This window comes from Dasypus novemcinctus, chromosome 13 (assembly GCF_030445035.2).
Source record: "Dasypus novemcinctus isolate mDasNov1 chromosome 13, mDasNov1.1.hap2, whole genome shotgun sequence".
Taxonomy (NCBI): domain Eukaryota; kingdom Metazoa; phylum Chordata; class Mammalia; order Cingulata; family Dasypodidae; genus Dasypus; species Dasypus novemcinctus.
In genome coordinates, this window is record NC_080685.1 from 21,419,236 (window position 1) to 21,439,413 (window position 20,178).

Below are 20,178 nucleotides of genomic sequence, written 5' to 3' on the forward strand. Positions count from 1 at the left end.
AGCTTGAGCATGTAGGCACAGGGGCAGTGAGGACACATGAAAGATACCGGCTACCAGAGAAACCTACAAGTCTTTTTAGTTGGATTAGTTTGAGCAGTCCCAAGGGGCCTGAAAGGCAACTCTCCTCTCACATCCCATAGAAGTAACCAGGTCTATACAGCTATATTTCTAGGTGTAAGACACATATAATCCTTGTCTACATAATTGGGCACATCTGCAGAGATCTAACTTTAACAAGATACCTCTTCAACTCTAACAGAGCATAATCTGAGCACATTATTTTATACATGGGGAGGTCTGCCTTGTATACATTCCACATGAATACCTTCAAGCCTCCCCAAACATACTAAACCCCACTACATGATGAAGAAAGTGGTACTTGAGTTGATTGTTGAACACAGATAATAGAATGAGCAAAAACAATTGAGGTCACAGAATGCTTTGCATATAGGAAAATCATATGTGGGCTCTTTGGACCAAAGAGAATGCCTTTGGGGCAATAGTGAGAGAGAAGTCTGTAAACATAGGTTCTGGAGACCCTTACGCATACAACTTTTTGCACAGGAGAGTAATAAAGTTCTGTTATAGGAAGCTTAATTTGGCCCTGCAATGCCAGAACCATTAGAGGGATGAGGGGCTGGTGTCAGAGGCAGTGAAAAAAGAAGAAACCTCAGGAATCCACTACTGTTTAGAGGTGGGTAGCTAGAAGGATGGAGAATTCAAAGATGACTTAAACCTGGATGATGAGGAGAAAAGAAATTAAAAAGACTGGAGGAAGGGCAGAAATTTAGGAAGATGATGATGATAGTTTAGGTTTTAGTCAACAGGGTTCATAGTATAAATAAAATATAAAATTGTTAGAGGAAGGTTTAGACACAAAAGAAAAGAATTTTATTTGCAAAAAGGTTTACAAGAGAAAGCAGGCTTTAAACTAGTTCATTAAATAAAAAACAGTAGGTATTTATGGGGGGAAAAACACAATATTACAAGCAGAATTATTGAGTTTGCAATTAGTCTGATCAAGGGATTAGAAAGTAGCTATTTATCTTGCCTATTTATCATTTCTGCAAAGGCCAATGCATATCTAGATTACAGCATTACAAAAGACAGGAATTGAGTTGTTTTTGTTAGGGGATCAACAACTTACCAGGCTTAAGGTTTCAATTTCTTGGGTCAAGAACTAAAAAGAGTCATTCTGAGTTTTTTGTTTGCTTCCTTGCTTGCTTTTTGTTTATCCCAGGGTGCAAAGTATTTTGATTTTTGCTTTTGTTTTTCTGTTTTTCCTTTTGTTTCTGATTCTGGAGTGTCATGTACATGTTTATTCTATACCAGTGGCAAGGCAGACTGTACATTTTATTTTCACATTCTGTAAGAAGCAATTATAAATGTAAGATTAAAGCTTTTGTGAGAGGTAGGGGCAGACTGCAGAAACACTTACATGCAGTATTCTTTGTAGAACCTTAATAGAGACTAGGTCACCCTTGTATATGGTGAAGAGGGTAAATGACGGAGCCTGGGGATGCCCACATGCTGGGTGTTGGAGGAGGAAAGTTGTCAGTGAGGTGCTGGCACTCTCCCAGTGGAGGAGGAGCTCCTAGTTCAATCAGAAGTGTCCCTGTAAAGTGGGTTGCTGGGCACATGGGTGTGATTCACACAGACATAACTCTGAGCACAGGGCCAGACCTGGTGGGGACATAGACCACTAGTTTGAGAAGGGCGCTCTCAGACTTCTTGCTTAGCATATTCTTATGGGATGGTTATGTTCTGGCCCTGATGTCTGATATTTCTCTCCCCATCTCTCCCCATCTAGAATATACAAGTCATTGCTTTGGTTGTGAAAATCCAATATCCTTCTCTCAGAACAAAGCAGGGGTTTTTATTTTTTTTAAAGAAAAAGTATCTGTTAATTAATGATGTAGTTCTAGTTTGGCAAATTTGAGAGTTGTAGGATTCTGAAGTCCGAAAAGAGGGAAACAGGTTTATTATTCTGTAGGGAAAACACAGTAGAAGCAGAGAAAGGTAGATGTAGTGAACCTTTACTGAATTCTTACTGTATGCTATGTATCATGAGGTGCTTTTTACTAGTTTCAATGAATATGAATAGCAATAGAATTTTATCCCCTTTTAAGAAATTTGCAGAAGGTCAGTCAGAGTTTGGACTCTAATCCAAGTACTCTCTAACCTCCAAGCACATGCCCTTAATTACTGTAATGTATTTCTTCTCATAACAACGCATATAATCCCTTAATAGCTTAAACTCATCACAAGTGAGTAATATCAAGTGAAATCAGGAAGCAAGCCTAAATACAAGGTGGGCTTAAGGGAGAACTAATCCTCATCTATTTTTGGTGACAGCTGCCAAAGCCAGTCACTTTGGTGATGTATACTAGGTTTAAATATAAATGTATCCAGGAGTATTCATGCTTAGGAGAGCTGAGTTTTTTTATTCAAGCTATTACAAGACACTATAAGATTTCCAGGTTACTCACAAAATAGATGATCTGGAGACAACTGATCCAATCTGAAAAGGACATGATGAGAATAAGGAGCCAAGATGTGAAGCCCAGATGGTTCAGAATCTCATTTAGTGCTTAGAGAGGTGCAAAGTTGGAAGTAGGAAGCTAAAGCCAGGAAAAATTATATGAGCTTTTTGGGTGGTTCCTACAGCCATAGGGAATAGACTGAGGGTGCGTTAGTGAGAGATATGGGAAGTGAAACACAGGATAGTGTGGTGCTAGAAGGGAATCCAGGAAGACTGGAATTGAGAAAGAATCTTTGGGTCTGATGAAAAGAAATTGATACTGGTCTTTACAAAGGTGGTTTCCAGGAATCCTAATTGCCAAAAGAAAGAGAATAGTAGAGGTAAAAGTAGCCTGTGTAGCTCTCTCTTTCCAAGAACTTTTGGCAGTCAAAACAAGTAGGTGGTAGTGTAGCTAACAGGGTCTCACAACTTCTTAGGCAGCTGACAGGAATGACTGAAAAAGTCAGTAAAAGGTGCTATAGAAATGTAGGAAATTTTGAAGGAGTTTCAGAATTTTTTTGTTTTGGAGAATTGTCAAAGTCAACATCTCTAATCACCATTTGTTACCCTCTTTGCTTACCCGTTGTTAAATATTAGACAAGGTATTATTTATGAGAGTTTATTTGAACTGTTTATAATTCATGAATTGGATAGCATCCAATTCACATGTGGAAAGGAGCTCCACTGAGGGAGTGTGAAGGAGGAGCTTATGTAGGGCAATCACAGGAGCAAGCAAAGAAATATTATGATTGGCTCGCATTATGTTTCCATTTTACATAGGGAGGGTCTTAGAAAGTGAGGAACAGATATATGTTGATTAGTATGGTATGCTTGTCCATTTTGATAAGGTATCTACTCGACTGATTTATGACCAAGTGTTACTCATATGCAATTCTGTTGAGTGTATTCCATTGTTCCATTTCCTTGGAAAGCCCTCGCAGGTCAGTTGTTTTTAATCTTCTGGAAAGTCCTTTCTTAGAAAGGGGTCCCTTCCAACAACGTCCAGTGCAGGTGGCCATTTTATATTACTTAACACTATCATCCAACTATTAAACAGTTCTGCTTGGTGTCATCTGTGATGGGTAGAGAAGAAAGGCTATCTGTCAGGGAAGGAATGTGCCTGGTGTCTTTAAGCACCTTAGGCATATCACTAATATTGCAGTGTTTGTCTTCATGAGAACTGACTGGACTTGTTTGTTTTCTCCATTCAAGTTGAGTGAGATACTCAAATTTGGTTTGGATAAACTGCTGTCCTTCGAGGGGAGCACCATGGATGAAATAGATCTGGAGTCTATCCTGGGAGAAACAACAGATGGCCAATGGATCTCTGATGCCTTGCCTACAGCAGAAGAAGGAAGCAGAGAGCAAGAGGAAGGAAGTAAGTTAGAGAGGAGAGCAGAACAAATGGCACAGTCACCCCAGACTAGAAATGACTGGCTGGTCCCAAAGGAAAGTCCAGTATTCGCCTTTTCATCTTTTTCCTATCCAGCCCTATTCTCATTTTGGGCACACTCTTTAAGACTTGCCTGGTCCAAAAACTCTTTCCAGGCTAACAGAAAATTAGTCTGGCTGTTCCCTTGTAACTAAATGTTGAAGCAAATTGACTCCATGAATATTAATGCAATCTCATGGATTTTAATATATATTTTTCCTCCGTGGTTGCAAGCACCTTCTCTTTTGTTTATTAGTAACTGCCATCCTTAGTATGGTGCTAGACACACAGTGATTCCCTTTCTGAATAATAGAGTGATTTTGTCTTTTTAAACAACAGCTAATGCTGACTGAGCATTTATTGTGTGCTAGACACTGTCATGTGCTTTACATCTACATTTTTATTTAACCATCACAATACCCATGACATGTAACTACCATTAATTTTAATTTTTTAGTGAAAGAATACATATAAATATTCTTAAATGTCAAATATTTATAGAGAGACATAGTAGTCCTCTGTCCTACCCCTTCCCAGGGATAACTACTCTCAACTCTTCTGTTTCTCCTGTTTCTTACCTTCATATATCTAAACTATATATTTATGCTTCTATTTTTTTATTTATCAGTTTTCATTTATCGATTTCCCACTGTGATAGATAAGTACCTAGCTCTCCTACAGTATTCTCTCCACAATTTCTAGTATAAATATAACAGAGTATTTAGTTAACTCAGTAATCAGTATTTACATTAATATGACTGTGTGCATCTTAGTTGATGAACTGACTTTTGCCATGAAGGTAATAGTTGCTAAGTGTTCTGACCTCTGTCACATTCCTGATGTTATTTCCTATACAATCAAATGTCTCAATTCCATTATTTTTTCTGGGAAATTTTCTTCCCAGAGCCCTTGGTTTTCTTTCCAGACTGATTGCTGACTAGGCAGCTGTTGTTCTAGGACCTTACTTTGCCATTTTCCTATATTGGATCTTCCTTCAAGGACCCAGTGATTTTTTTCTCTTACTGTCTCCCACCCCAAATTTACTAGGGCTCATCTTCCAGTAGCTTCCTAAGAAGAAAGAGTGCATGAGAGAAATTTTGTTTCTTTGATTACCTGAAAATACCTTGACCAAACTCTTGAATTTTATTGATAATTTACCTGAGTAAAGACTCTGGATAGATTGTGATTTCACCCCAGAATTTTGAAGACCTAGCTCCATTGTGTTTTGTATTCTTCCTGATCTCACTCTCTCTTTTGAAGGTTGCTAGCATCTTCTTTTCATCCCTCGTGTTTTGAAATTTTATGCTGAAGTCCGTTTGTATGGGTCTTAATCACTGGGATGGTTGCTTACTGATTCTTTTTAATCAAAAAACATGTCTCTCAGTTCTTAGAAAGACTTCTGTATTATTTCCTTGATATTTCCCTCCGTTTTCTCTCTTCTCTTAAATGTGGGGTATTTCCCTTCCTAATTTTTTAATCCCCTGGGAGATTTCCTTGACTTTTTAATTCTATTTTATTGAAGTGTATCATTCATACATTGAACATACATAAACAATAAGTATATAGTAAAAGTTGTGAACTTACAAAACAAACATGCATAACATCATACAGGGGTCCCATATATCAACCTACCACCAACACCTTGCATTGTTGTGAAACATTTGCTGCAAATTATCAAAGAATATTGTCAAAATCTTACTACTAACTGTAGTCCATATCTTAAACATTTGGTGCATTCCCTCCCCAACTGACTCTGTTAATATTCGTTAAAATATATTTTTATTACAGAAGTTGTGAACTTACGAAAGTCATGCTTATGTGTAGAATTCCCATACTATACCTCTTCATCAAAACACCATATGGTGGTAGAACATTTGTTACAAATCATGAGATAATATCATCAGACTATTACCACCAACCACGGTCCATAGCATACATTTGGCACACTTTTTCCATACACCTCCATTATCAACACAACATCTTTGCCGTAGATGCATGAATATTACAGTAATGCTGTTAATCCTGGTCCATAGGTCACACCACTTATAGTTTTCCCATGCTTCTCCACATGCCCACCACCTTGCAATAGTGATGTACATCTGCTCTAGCTCACAGAAAGACACTCTTAACGTCTGTACCATCAACCACAGTACTCATCCACCATGCAGTATTTGTCCTTTTGTGTCTGGCTTACCTCACTTAGCATAATGTCTTCAAGATTCATCCATGTTATCATATGTGTCCCACTTTCATTTCTTCTTACTGTAGCATAGTATTCCATCATATGTATGTACCACATTTCGCTTATCTTTTCATTGGGTTGATGGAAATTGGGTTGTTTCCATCTTTTAGCAACTGTGAATAATGCCACAGTGAACATCAGTGTGCAGATTTCTGTTAATGTCACAGTGTTCAGTTCTTCTGGATATATTCCTAGTAGAGGAATTGCTGGATCTTATGGCAGTTCTATATTTAGCTTTCTGAGGAACTACGAAACTGTCTTCCACAAAGGCTGCACCATTTTAAAATCCCACAAACAGTGAAGAAGCATTCCTATTTCTCCACATCATTGCCAGCACTTACTGTTTTGTTTTTCTTTAATAATGGCCATTCTGTGCAGCCTGAGATATCTTATTGTCGTTTTTATACCTGCATTTCCCCAATAGCCATGGCTCAGCTTTTTAACCATTTGTATTTCCTCTTTGGAGAAATGTCTATTCAGATCCCTTGCCCATTTTTAAATTGGATTGCTTGCTCTTTTATTGTTGAGTTATATGATCTCTTCACATGCAATGGAAATCAAACCCCTATCGGATATTTGGTTTCCAAACATTCTTTCCCATTAAGTAGGCTACCCCCCTCACCCTCTAGACAAAGTCCCCTGAATCACAAAAATGTTTTAAGTTTGAGGAGGTCCATCCATTTGTTCATATTTTCTTTCATGACTCATGCTTTTGGTGCAAGATTTAAGAAACCACCATTTACCACCAGGTGTTGAAGATGTTTTCCTACATTTTTTTCTAGGAGCTCAATTTTCTTAATTTTTAAAAAGTTTTACTTTAAACCTACAGAAAAGTTAAAAGAATAGTGAAATGAACACTCATACTCTAGATTCAACAGTTTTTAACATTTTATAACATTTGCTTTATCTGTTCGAGTGCATACCTTTCTCCCACTGACCCATTTTAAAGTAAAGTAAATGACATTTCATGCCTAAAATACTTCAACATGCATCTCCTAAGAACAAGGGTATTCTCCTCCATAATCCTAATGCCATTATTGTATTGATTTAATAATATTAGTTAATATGCATGCTTGTTCTTGTTTCCCCTGTTGTCCCAAAACAATGTCCTTTATAATTCTCTTTTTTTTTCCTACCTAGAGTCCAGTAGAGGATCACACATTGTATTTAGTTGTCATGTCTCTTTAGTCTCCATTAATAAACCAGTACAGCCTCCTAGTCTTTTTTTTTTGTCTTTCATGTTGTTGACGTTTTTGTAGAGTTTAGGTAGGTTATCTTCTTAAACTTCCCCCCCAATTTGGATTTGTCTGATTGTTTCCTCATGACTAGATTTGGGATAAACATATTTTCTATAATACTATGTTACATAAATAATGTTGTGTACTTCCTATTGCATAAATCAGGAGGCATATATTGTCAGTTTGCTTCATTTTGATGATATTAAGTTTGATCTCTTGGATAAGATGGTATCTACCAAATTTCCCCAATTTAAAGGTGTCTTTTCTTTTCCTTTGTAATTATCAAATGATCTCTCAGCTGGTATTTTGAGATCTTATGAATATCCTGCTTCCCAAGAACCTTTCACCTAACGACTTTTTTAAAAAAAATGATCATTTGTTTCAGTCATTTGTGAGATGGATAATTGGTGAAGTGAATATTTACTATCATACATTCTTCATTTAAGAAACATTTTTAAGAAACATACTTTTTTCTATTATAGCAGCTTGTTCTTTTGTATTTAAAATTTTATTTTTCTATATCAATGTTACAAGTTACTCAGTTAACATAAGATAATGACTACAGCAACAATAAATGCACTTTAGTCAGTGCATATTTCCCTTGCCCCTTGTTTTCATTCATTTCTCAATCTTGAGGGACTGCATCAGGTGGAGGAGGGACATAGATATTATGGGGTGGAGGAATGGAATTGTTCTGCTTGCAGTTGAAGATACTTCTTGCTTTTGCGATGGGACTGGTCATCATAATTTTGTTAGTTGTCTTGGATGAACCCAAAGAACTGGAGATATGGCTGCATATCTGCTGGGTTTCAGGGCTTAATCAGCATAGGAACAGAGAGAAGGATTTAAATCTCTAAGAAATAAACTTGCTTCTCATGTAAAATTCTTTTTTCTTCTTCTGAAGATGGAGCTTTGATCTGCAACTAGCTGCATGTATTTTCAGAGAAGCCTCAGAGTAAAACAGTATAACTAACAAGGACATTTGGTTGTTTCTGTGAGATGTAACATTTTTCTAAGAATAAAAAACAGAGCATTCCCATGTAGCTCCCTATTGTTAACACTTAATATTGGTGTGGTACCACTGTTAAAATTGATGCAAGAATGTTAAAATATTACTGTTAACTATAGTCCATATTTTACTTTAGGTGTATTTTTCTCCATATACCACCCTACTATTAACACCTTGTATTAGTGACATACTTTTGTTATAGATCCTAAAAGAGCAATCTTATATTTGTATTATTAACTACAATCCTCATCTACCACAGGTTCACTGTGTTATACAAACCCATGTTTTACCTTCTACCTTTCCTTCTAGTAACATAAATAACCCAAAACTTCCTCTTTCATCCATGTTCACACACATATTTCAGTGATATTAATTATACTAATAATATACTACCATCTCCTCTATCCATTTCCAAACAATTACAATCAACCTAATTATAAATTTTGCACAGATTAAGCATCAGCCCTCCATTCTTTACTCCCATTCTATCTCCTAGTAACGTATCTTCTAGATTCTACCCCTATGAGTCTGTGTATTATATTTAGATCATATTAGTAAGATCATACAAATATTTGTCCTTTTGTGTTTGGCTTTTTTCACTTAACATAAAGTCCTTGAGGTTCAGCCATGTTGTTGCATGCATCAGTACTTCATTCCTTCTTACAGCTGAATAATATTCCATCGTCTATATACACGACATTTTGTTTATCCATTCATTAGTTGATGGACACTTGGGTTGCTTCCATATTTTGGCAATTGTGAATAATGCCGTTATGAACGTTGGTTTGCATATATCTGTTCATGTCCCTGCAATTCTTCTGGGTATATACCTAGTAGTACAATTGCCAGATCATATGGCAATTCTATATTTAACATCCTGACTATCAAAATATCTTCCTCAGTAGCTGCACCATTCTTCATTCCCACCAGCAGTGAATGTGTGTTCTATTTTTCCACATCCTCTTCAACCCTTATAGTTTCTGTTTTTTCTTCAATAGTGGCCAGTCTAGTAGGTTTAAAATGATACCTCATTGTGGTTTCGATCTGCATGTCCCTAATAGCTAGTGATGTTGAGCATCTTTCATGTGCTTTTTAAGTCATTTGTATTTCTTCATTGGAAAAATATCTTTTCAAGTCTTTTGCCCATCTTTTTTTTATTTTATTTTATTTTATTTTATTTTTTTATTTTTTATTGACTTTGTAATAATATTACATTAAAAATATATATGTGAGGTCCCATTCAACCCCAACCCCCCACCCCCCCTCTCCCCCACCCCCAACAACACTCGTTCCCATCATCATGACACATCCATTGGATTTGGTAAGTACATCTTTGGGCACCTCTACACCTCATAGACAATGGTTCACATCATGGCCCATACTCTCCTCCATTCCATCCAGTGGGCCCTGTGAGGATTTACAATGTCCGGTGATTACCTCTGAAGCACCATCCAGGGCAGCTCCATGTCCCAAAGACGCCTCCACCTCTCATCTCTTCCTGCCTTTCCCCATACCCATCGTCCACCATGTCCACTTTTCCCAATCCAATGCCACCTCTTCTATGTGGACATTGGATTGGTTGTGTCCATTGCACCTCTATGTCAAGAGGAGGCTCAGATTCCACATGGATGCTGGATGCAATCCTCCCACTTTCAGTTGTAATCACTCTAGGCTCCATGGTGTGGTGGTTATCCTTCTTCAACTCCATCTTAGCTGAGTGTGGTAAGTCCAATAGATCAGATTGTAGGTGCTGGAGTCTGTTGAGGCTCAGGACCTGGCTATCACATTGTCAGTCCAGAGATTCAAATCCCCTAAATATATCTTAAACCCCAACATTAACTGCACCTCCAGCATATTAGCATGAAAGTCTTATGAAGGGAGATCCCATCTGAGTCCAGATTCATCACATATAAACACCATTTCCAAAGAGGGGCCATCTGCCCTGGTAGTTAACCCCATCTGCCATGACCACAGCACCCATGGGTCTCGTTAGCCCTCAAAGGAACCAATACCTGGGGGTTGTATCTACTTTATCTGTCTCTTAGACTCTGCTCAGTTGTGCATAAGGGCAATCCTTCTGACAGCCTCCAGACTCTTTTTTAGAGACTCATAGCCATATAAACTCATTTCTCCTTTCCATTTCCCTCTTACATTAGCTCTAACAGCATTTTAAAGTCATGTTATTTTATGTAGACAGGGATATTCTGCTGATCCACATTGAACCTTCCATTCAAGGTCATTTTCCAGTTGCATCATCAGTTGGTAGTTGATAGTGATCCCTCGGTGCCAGGGAGGCTCATCCCTGGGTGTCATGTCCCACACTGGGGGGAAGGCATTGGATTTACATGCTGAGTTTGGCTTCGAGACCGGCCACATTTGAGTAACATGAAGGCTGTCAGGAGGAAATTCCCAGGCACAATGCTGCTCTAGGCCTTGTTCTTATTTCAGGCATATCAGCTCACAAGCATAGTCATTAGCGTCAGGGGCTCACTGTTGGACCCTCATTCCTTCCCGGTCCTTGCCGCTGCACCTGGGAGACTGTCGCTGCTCCCCTAGGGACCACGACAGAGCACCACCGGCCAGGAACCCAGTACCCCCCCCCCCAGCTGTAGTTTTTAATTGTTGCCACTATGAGTATATCCAAACATTACCATGCACCCTGGGCATATGTCCTGTATAGCTCCCTGTCAGCCATATAACACCTGTCAATAGTATCCTATACCAGTATTCCTCCGTTGCCATTGTTGAACCACTCTGTGATCCAGAACTTCCTGAAAATTGAAGCCCAATATAATGTCAGGATCCCTTACTAGCAAAATGGCATATAGCAATGGGTTTAAAGGTTAGATATAGAATACGTGTTGACTTGGAAAAAATTCTACATCCTATCTTTTTCTTTTTTTTTTTTCCCCTAATTATTAAACTTCTCTTCACAAGATCCCTAGACCACAGCAATTCATATATATAATATACAGCACTCCCACACATCTACTACAAAACCTTTTCCCTTCCACAGCAATACTCTTACACCCTATTCACATGATATTTACTTAAAGTGATGTACAGAGTCTGAGACAATAGGTTTCAAACAAGGTGACATCTGTGCTTACATTGTGGTGCATACTTTAGGATACACAGTTTTCTAAATTTTTAGTTATCCTATGTTTTACATTATGGTTTACATTATCAGTCTGTCGTCTCCTATATGTTATGGTGTAGTATTACATGTTTTATATCCATCCTTGTGTACACTCGCGAAACTCCTCTCTTACCCCCCATTTACCTTGGTTCCACACATTTAACATCCGTTTTCCCATCCACCTTGGTGCCCACAGTGACAGCCAACCTCCGTTTCCTGAGGAGCCCCATCCAGAGATAGTTGGAATAGTGTTCAGGGCCTAACTTGTTCAACTGCCCCAATACCCTGGGAGCCACCCTTTCTCTCGAGAAATACAGTTCCCTCTATTTGATGGCATTAGTCCTCCCCAGGATGTGGGTCCACCCCCACTCTCACTACTTGGGTCTCTACCCAATGGTGCCACCCACTCTGGCAAAATGAGCATTCAGACATTCCTCAGGAGCCCGTCCCGCATCAGACCATCCCCTCTGAGCATTCTAAACATGTAACCCTCTTAATTATATTTTAATACGATTTTCTCGACATTTTACTCTCCACCAACACCTGACGCTCTCCTATGTTTGTATGCTACCCCTGCCTCCCCCCACTTTTGGGCAATATTACCCATCCGCCCATCCCCAGCCACCCTCAAACCTGCAAAGCCCCACCCAAAGGCAACCCCTTGCCCCCATTTTATCTCTTCTTTGTGTTCATACTTACCGCCAGCTCGTTATAAATTCCACCCCTGCAGACGTCGGCTCACATCCTTCCTCCACCCCCCGATTTCCTGTAAGCCTATCGTTCAGTCTCTTGCTCTCTGAGACAGCTTGCTTATTTCATATCATTGAGGTCATGTAGTATTTGTCCTTCAATGCCTAGGTTGCTTCACTCAACATAAGGTTCTCAAGATTCATCCATGTTATCACGTGTGTTTGTAGTGTATTTGTTCTTAAAGCCGAGTAGTATTCCATTGTGTGTATATACCACATTTTATTGATCCACTCATCTGTTGATGGGCATTTGGGTTGATTCCAACTTTTGGCAATAGTGAACAATGCTGCTATGAACATTGGTGTACATATATCGATTTGTGTCCTTGTTTTCAGTTCTGCTGGGTATATACCCAGCAGTGGTATTGCTGGGTCATATGGCAAATCTATGGCTAGTTTTTTGAGAAACCGCCATACTGTCCTCCAGAATGGTTGGATCCTTCTGCATTCCCACCAGCAGTGGATGAGTGTTCCCCTTTCTTCACATCCTCTCCAGCATTTGTATTCTTCTGTTTTTTTCATAGCTGCCAATCTTATGGGAGTAAGATGGTATCTCATTGTAGTTTTGATTTCCATTTCCCAGATAGCTAGAGATTTGGAGCATTTTTTCATGTGCTTTTTAGCCATTTGTATTTTTTCTTTGGAGAAGTGTCTGTTTAAATCTTTTTCCCATTTTTTTAAATGGGTTGTTTATCTTTTTATTTTCAAGATATAGGAGTTCTTTATATATGCAAGTTATAACTTTCTTATCAGATATATGGTTGCCAAATATTTTCTCCCACTGTGTGGGCTCCTTTTTTACTTTCTTGACAAACTCCTTTGAGGTGCAGAAGGCTTTAATTTTGAGGAAGTCCCATTTATCTATTAGTTCTTTTGCTGCTCGTGCTTTTGGTGTGATATTCATGAATCCATTTCCTATTACAAGGTCCTGTAGATGTTTCCCTACACTGCTTTCTAAGGTTTTTATGGTCTTGGCTCTTATATTTAGGTCTTTGATCCATCTTGAGTTGATCTTTGTATAAGGTGTGAGATGGTAATCCTCTTTCATTCTTCTACATGTGGCTATCCAGTTCTCCAGACACCATTTATTGAATAGGCCACTTTCTTCCAGTTGAGAGGGTTTGGTGGCTTTATCAAATATTATGTGGCTATATATGTGAGGTTCTATATCAGAGCTTTCAATTCGATTCCATTGGTCTGTGTGTCTCTCCTTATGCCAATACCATGCTGTTTTCACCACCGTAGCTTTGTAGTATGTTTTGAAGTCAGGTAGTGTGATTCTTCCAATTTCGTTTTTCTTTTTCAGTATGTCTTTGGCTATTCGGGGTCTCTTTCCTTTCCAAATAAATTTCATAGTTAGTTTTTCTAGTTCCTTAAAGAAGGCTGTGTTGATTTTTATTGGGATTGCATTGAATGTGTAGATCAGTTTTGGTAGGATAGACATCTTAATAATATTCAGTCTTCCTTTCCATGAACAGGGAATATTCTTCCATTTATTTAGGTCTTCTTTGATTTCCTTGAACAGTCTTGTATAGTTCTCGGTGTATAAGTTTTTTATCTCTTTAGTTAAATTTATTCCTAAGTATTTGATTTTTTTATTTACTATTGTGAATGGTATTTGTTTCTTGATTTCCTCCTGATCTTGCTCATTATTGGTGTACAGAAATGCTACTGATTTTTGCGCATTGATTTTATAACCTCTGACTTTACTAAACTCATTTATGAGTTCTAGAAGCTTTGTTGTAGATCTCTCAGGGTTTTCTATGTATAGGATCATGTCATCTGCAAATAATGAAATTTTGACTTCTTCCTTTCGAATTTGAATGCCTGTTATTTCTGGTTCTTGCCTCAGTGCTCGAGCAAGTACTTCTAAGACAATGTTAAATAGGAGCAGAGACAATGGGCATCCTTGTCTTGTTCCTGAGTTTAGAGGGAAGGATTCTAGGATTTCTCCATTGTAAACAATGTTGGCTTTAGTGTTTTCATATATACTCTTTATCATGTTCAAAAAATTTCCTTGTATTCCAATCTTTTGGAGTGTTTTTATCAAGAAAGGGTGCTGTATTTTGTCAAATGCTTTTTCTGCATCTATAGATATAATCATGTGATTTTTTTCCTTCAATCTGTTTATATGGTTTATTACATTGATTGATTTTCTTATGTTGAACCATCCTTGCATACCTGGGATGAATCCCACTTGGTCGTGGTGTATAATTCATTTAATGTGTTGTTGAATACGATTAGCAAGTATTTTGTTAAGTATTTTTGCGTCTAGGTTCATTAGAGAAATTGGTCTGTAATTTTCCTTTCTTGTGGTGTCTTTGTTTGGCTTTGGTACTAGGGTAATGTTGGCATCATAGAAGGAGTTCAGCAATGTTCTTTCTGTTTCGATTTTTTGGAATGGTTTCAGCAGGATTGGTGTTAGTTCTTTCCGGAATGTTTTGTAGAATTCACCTGTGAAGCCATCTGGCCCTGGGCTCTTCTTAGTTGGGAGATTTTTAATAACTGATTCTATCTCTCTGCTTGTGATTAGTTTGTTAAGATCATCAATTTCTTCTTTTGTCAATATGGGCTGCTTATGTGTTTCTAGGAATTTGTCCATTTCCTCTAGATTGTCATTTTTGTTGGAATATAGTTTTTCAAAGTATTCTCTTATGATAGTCTTTATTTCTGTGGGGTCAGTGGTGATATTGCCTTTCTCATTTCTTATTTTGTGTATTTGCATCTTCTCTCTTTTTTTCTTTGTTAGTGTCACTAAAGGTTTGTCAATTTTGTTGATCTTCTCAAAAAACCAGCTCTTGGTCTTGTTTACCTTTTCAAGTGCTTTCTTATTTTCTATTTCATTTAGTTCTGCTCTTATCTTTGTTATTTCCTTCCTTCTTCTTCCTGTTGGGTTACTTTGTTGTTGTTTTTCTAATTCCTTCAAATGTGCAGTTAGTTCTTCAATTTTCCCCCTTCATTTTGATATATGAATTTATGGCTATAAATTTCCCTCTCAGTACTGCTTTTGCTGCATCCCATAAATTTTGGTATGTTGTGTTATCATTATCATTTGCTTCAAGGTAGTCATTGATTTCTTTTGAGATTTCCTCTTTGACCCACTGTTTTTCTAAGAGTGTGCTGTTTAATTTCCAAATCGTGGTGTGAAATCTGGGCTTCTGTCCCTTGCAAATTTCCAGTTGACTCCACTGTGGTCAGAGATAATGTTTTGTATGATTTCAATCTTTCTGAATTCATTCAGCCTTTCTTTGTGGCCTAGCATATGGTCTATCTTGGAGAATGATCCATGTGCGCTTGAGAAAAATGTATATCCTGCTGTGTTTGGGTGTAATGATCTATATATGTCTATTAGATCCAGCTCCTCTAATATACTGTTCAAATGTTTTGTTTCTTTAGTGATTCTCTTTTGAAATGTTCTGTCCAGAGTTGATAGTGGTGTATTAAAATCCCCCACTATAACTGTAGATGCATCTATTGTTTCACTTAGTTTTTCCAGCGTTTGCCTCACGTATTTAGAGGCACCCTTGTTAGGAGCATAAATATTTATGATTGTTCGATCTTCTTAACAGATTTTCCCTTTCACTAAAATGTAGTATCCTTCTTTGTCTCTCACAGTTGTTTCACATTTAAAGTCTATTTTGTCTGATATTAATATAGCTACTCCTGCCTTTTTGTGGTTATTGTTTGCTTGTATGATTGTTTTCCAGCCATTCACTTTCAATCTCCATGCGTCTCTCGGTCTAAGATGTGTCTCTTGTAGACAGCACACGGATGGGTCATATTTCCTTATCCAATGTCCCAGTCTGAATCTTTTGATAGGTGAGTTTAATCCATTGACATTCAGTGTTATTATTTTCAAGGAATTATTTGTGTTAGCCATATTTTGATTGGATTTGTGTTTGTCATATTTTGTTTGTATTTTTTTTCCCTTCTCTTTTTGTCTTTTTTGTTGTTGTTGTTGCTCTTATACTCTCCTCCAACTTTGCCTGTCCTGTTTTTTCCTTTCTTCCTGCAGAACTCTCTTTAGAATATCTTGAAGGGGAGGTTTCTTGTTGGTATACTCTTTCAGTTTCTGTTTATCTGCGAATATTTTGAACTCTCCATCATGTTTGAATGCTAGTTTAGCTGGATAGAGTATTCTTGGTTGGAAATTTTTTTCCTTTAGTACCTTGACTATATCATACTACTGCCTTCTTGCCTCCATGGTTTCAGATGAGAAATTCGCACTTAATCTAATGGAGCTTCCCTTGTATGTGATGGTTTTCTTTTCTCTTGCTGCTTTTAGGATTTTCTCTTTGTCTTGAGCATTGGATAATTTGACAAGTATATGTCTTGGGGTGGGCCTGTTGGGGTTTATGACTAGTGGAGTGCGCTGTGTTTCTTGGATATGTACATCTGTCTCTTTCAGTAGATTTGAGAAGTTTTCAGCCATTATTTCCTGCAACACTCCTTCTGACCCCTTTCCCTTCTCTTCTCCTTCTGGAATGCCTATAATATATATGTTTGGGCGTTTTGCATTGTCATTCAGGTCCCTAAGTCCTAGCTGGATTTTTTCTATCTTTTTATCGACCCCTTCTACTATCTGTTTGATTTCTGATGTACTGTCTTCCACATCACTAATTCTCTGCTCTGCCTCTTCTAGTCTGCTGATATTTGCTGCAAGTGTATTTTTGATTTCTTGAACTGTGGTGTTCATTCCCATCATATCTGTTATCTTTCTGTATATGTCTGCAATTTCCCCTCCAAGTGATGTCTTCATGTTGTTAACCTCTTTCATTACTTCATCAAATTTGTCGGTGATAAATGTTCTGAGATCTTTCATTGCTTGTGTAAAGTTTTGCTCCCCTTCCTGATTTTTGGTTTGTTGATTGGATTCAGCCATGTTTTCCTGATTACCGGTTTGTTGTGTAGATTTTTGTTGCTTTCTGGTCATTTTATCTTGACGGATTTAATCAGTTCCTTAGCTTCTTTGTCTACTCTTGGAGATTAGTTAGCTGTTGTTTTTGCGTAAGTGTTGTATCTTCTCTTTGTCACTTTGTTCTTCTTATTCTAATTTCTTATTGTTGGTTAAGTTCACTTTAAAGGAAAATATTAGTGCTGGGGAAAGGCAATTGTGTAAGCAAGGGAAAAGTGTAAAGTAGTATTGGTGATATATGTTAACAAAGCAAGAATATGAGTTCTGGGAGGATGGAGGTTAGATTCATGTAAATTGTGTAGAGTTATAGCAGTAGGTAGAGTACCTATTATGAGGTAGATGGTTGAATATGGGAGGAATATGGTATGAGCTAAAAAGCTATTGTTTTCGTGAGAGAGGGAAAGAGAAAAGAAAGGTAATAGTTTCAAAAGTGGATAACAGACAGAAAACAAAACAAAGGTATTAGAAATTAAGACTTAGACACTTCATGGATCAAAGAAAGGGAGGTGGGTGGTGGAATATAGGAGAGACAGTAGATGATGGCGGATATCAAGAATATAGGAGAGACAGTAGATGATGGCGGATATCAAGATGTAGGGGAAAGAGGATAGTGTAGGTAGCCTAAATCAGTTCACACAGAAATGAGGCAGTGGAGGATGAGAAAACCCAGCAAATGTGAGGTGTTTCCTGCCGCACCTATTGTATAATTGAGTTAAAATAAAATAAGTAGAAAATGAGGGACAAGAGGGAGAGAGAAGACAGAAAAAGAAAAAAAAAGGGGGGGAGAGAGAAGAAAGGAAGAAAGGAAAAGGGGATTGGCAAAGGGTGGGGAACAGGTAGGGGAAAGAAAAAAAAACAGATATACACGCACCACAATTAAAACACCAACTACACAACAACAACCACAAAAAAAACCCTAAATAACTGAATAAAAAAAAAACTTTGGGGGATACGCTGTGAGAAAAGACTAGGGGATAATGTGATATTAGCAATCAGGACATTAAAAAAAGTGAAAAATAAGACAAAATGAAAATAAAACCAAACAAAATTAAACGATAAAGAAAAAATGCCAACGTTGAAGGCTAGGGCATTCAAGGACCTCAGATGGACCTCAGGGCGTGATGGATTCAGGGGTGGAAAGTCTTAGATATTGAAGACTCAAGAGGTGTGAATCTCTGGGGTGTGGGCCACCAGAGTTTAGGGGATTCAGACCTGGCAACCTCCAATCTGGTCAACAGGAAGCCTAGGAGCCCTGCAGTGTAACACAGCCCTCAGGGATCCCCACAGCTGGGTGCCAGCCCTATGGGGGAAACTCTATATTATGTCTAAACCCTGAAATTCACTTACTTAGTAGGGCTCATTAATGTGGGTATATCGTCACTTCAGCTTTTGGACAGCTCCCGCCCTGTTATTCCACAACACTGCCACTTGAGGACGCCTCTACACTGCAGCCACTTTAGTGGCACAGATCCGAAGCCCGGCCTGTGACGCCGAAAACAGATTCCAAAACCGGAATTCCCAAGCTTCACAGAATATTCCCTAATCGGCTTCCAGACATGTCCCCCTCCCTCGCCGCACCCTGAAACAACTTCCCAATTACGTCCCTTTATTACCTACAGCCTAATTTGGTTGCAGATCGGCGGCGGGGCTTCAGGCGGAAGCGCTATTATTTGTGTCCGCAATCAAAAATTTTCCCTGCTTCACAACAAAACAACGTCTATCTCCCCAAATCGATCCGCAAAGGCGACCTGTCGCATCAACCCGCCAACAGCCCGCCTAGGACTTGCGAACTCCCCAGCACCGCAGAACCACCAAAAAGCGGAGCCGCTGCGGCACCGTGGCTCCACCCACCCCCAAGAGGGAGGAACCCGTGTGCAGGTCTCACCTCCGGGCAATAGAACCCAAATTATATCTTATAGACCAATCCTCTCCGTTACCTTTCCACCAAATCGATGTCCAGACACTTCCTGCCCTGCAAAAATCCTGAAAAAACCCCGCCTCGGAGCACCTCCAGCCGCACCCAGCCGTCTCTTCCCAGGAGAGACCGCAAGGCAAGTTCACTCAGCGACCATCTTGCTTCTTCCCTCGATCTATAATTTTCTTAAAGCATCTTTATCTGGCTTTGCTATTAGGGTGACAGCTTCACAGAATGAGTTAGGTAAAGTTGGCTCCTCTTCAATTTTTTGGAAGAGTTTGAGCAGGATTGGTATAAGTTCTTGGAATGATTGGCAGAATATATCTTTGAAACCATCTGATCTTATGCTTTTCTTTGTTGGGAGGCTTTTGATGACTGATTCAAACTCTTTACTTATGATTGGTCTGTCGATGTCTTCTGTTTCTTCTAGAGTCAGTGTACGTTGTTTTTATGTTTCTAGGAATCCATTTAATTGAAGTTGTCTAATGGCATACTGTTGTTTATAGTATCTATCCTCTTATGGTCCTTTTTATTTCTGGGGTCTGCGGTGATATCCCCTCTCTTGTTTCTGATTTTATTTATTTGCATCTTCTCTCTTTTTTTCTTTGTCAGAATAGCTAAGTGTTTGCCAATTTTAAATCAAAGAACCAACTTTTGGTTAATTCTCTCTACTGTTTTTGTATTCTCAGTATATTTGATTTCTGCTCTAATCTCCTTCTGCTTGCTTTGGGATTAGTTTGCTGTTCTTTTTTTAGTTCTTCCAGGTGTGCAGTTAGGCCTTTGATTTTAGTTCTTCTTTTTTAATGTAGGCATTAATGGCCATAAATTTCCCTCTCAGGACTGCCTTCACTGTATCCCATAAGTTTTGATATGTTGTATTCTCATTTTCATTTGCTTCAAGATATTTACTGCTTTTCTCTCCAGTTTCCTGCTTAACCCACTGATTGAGTGTATTGTTTAACTTCCACATGTTTGTGACTTTTCTAGTTCTCAACCCATTATTGAATTTCATTATGTT

The 20,178-nt window shown here is 38.4% G+C and overlaps 1 protein-coding gene across 3 annotated transcripts in view; it reads left to right on the plus strand.

Annotated features, from left to right (window-relative positions):
- CHD1L (chromodomain helicase DNA binding protein 1 like) overlaps positions 1-20,178 on the plus strand; it is a 97,424-nt gene that overhangs the window by 51,635 nt on the left and 25,611 nt on the right. For all 3 annotated transcript variants that reach the window (XM_058309580.1, XM_071207377.1, XM_004468963.4), the window contains exon 15: positions 3,734-3,899. In XM_058309580.1, the coding sequence (XP_058165563.1) occupies positions 3,734-3,899 (166 nt within the window). The remainder of the gene's footprint in view (positions 1-3,733; positions 3,900-20,178) is intronic.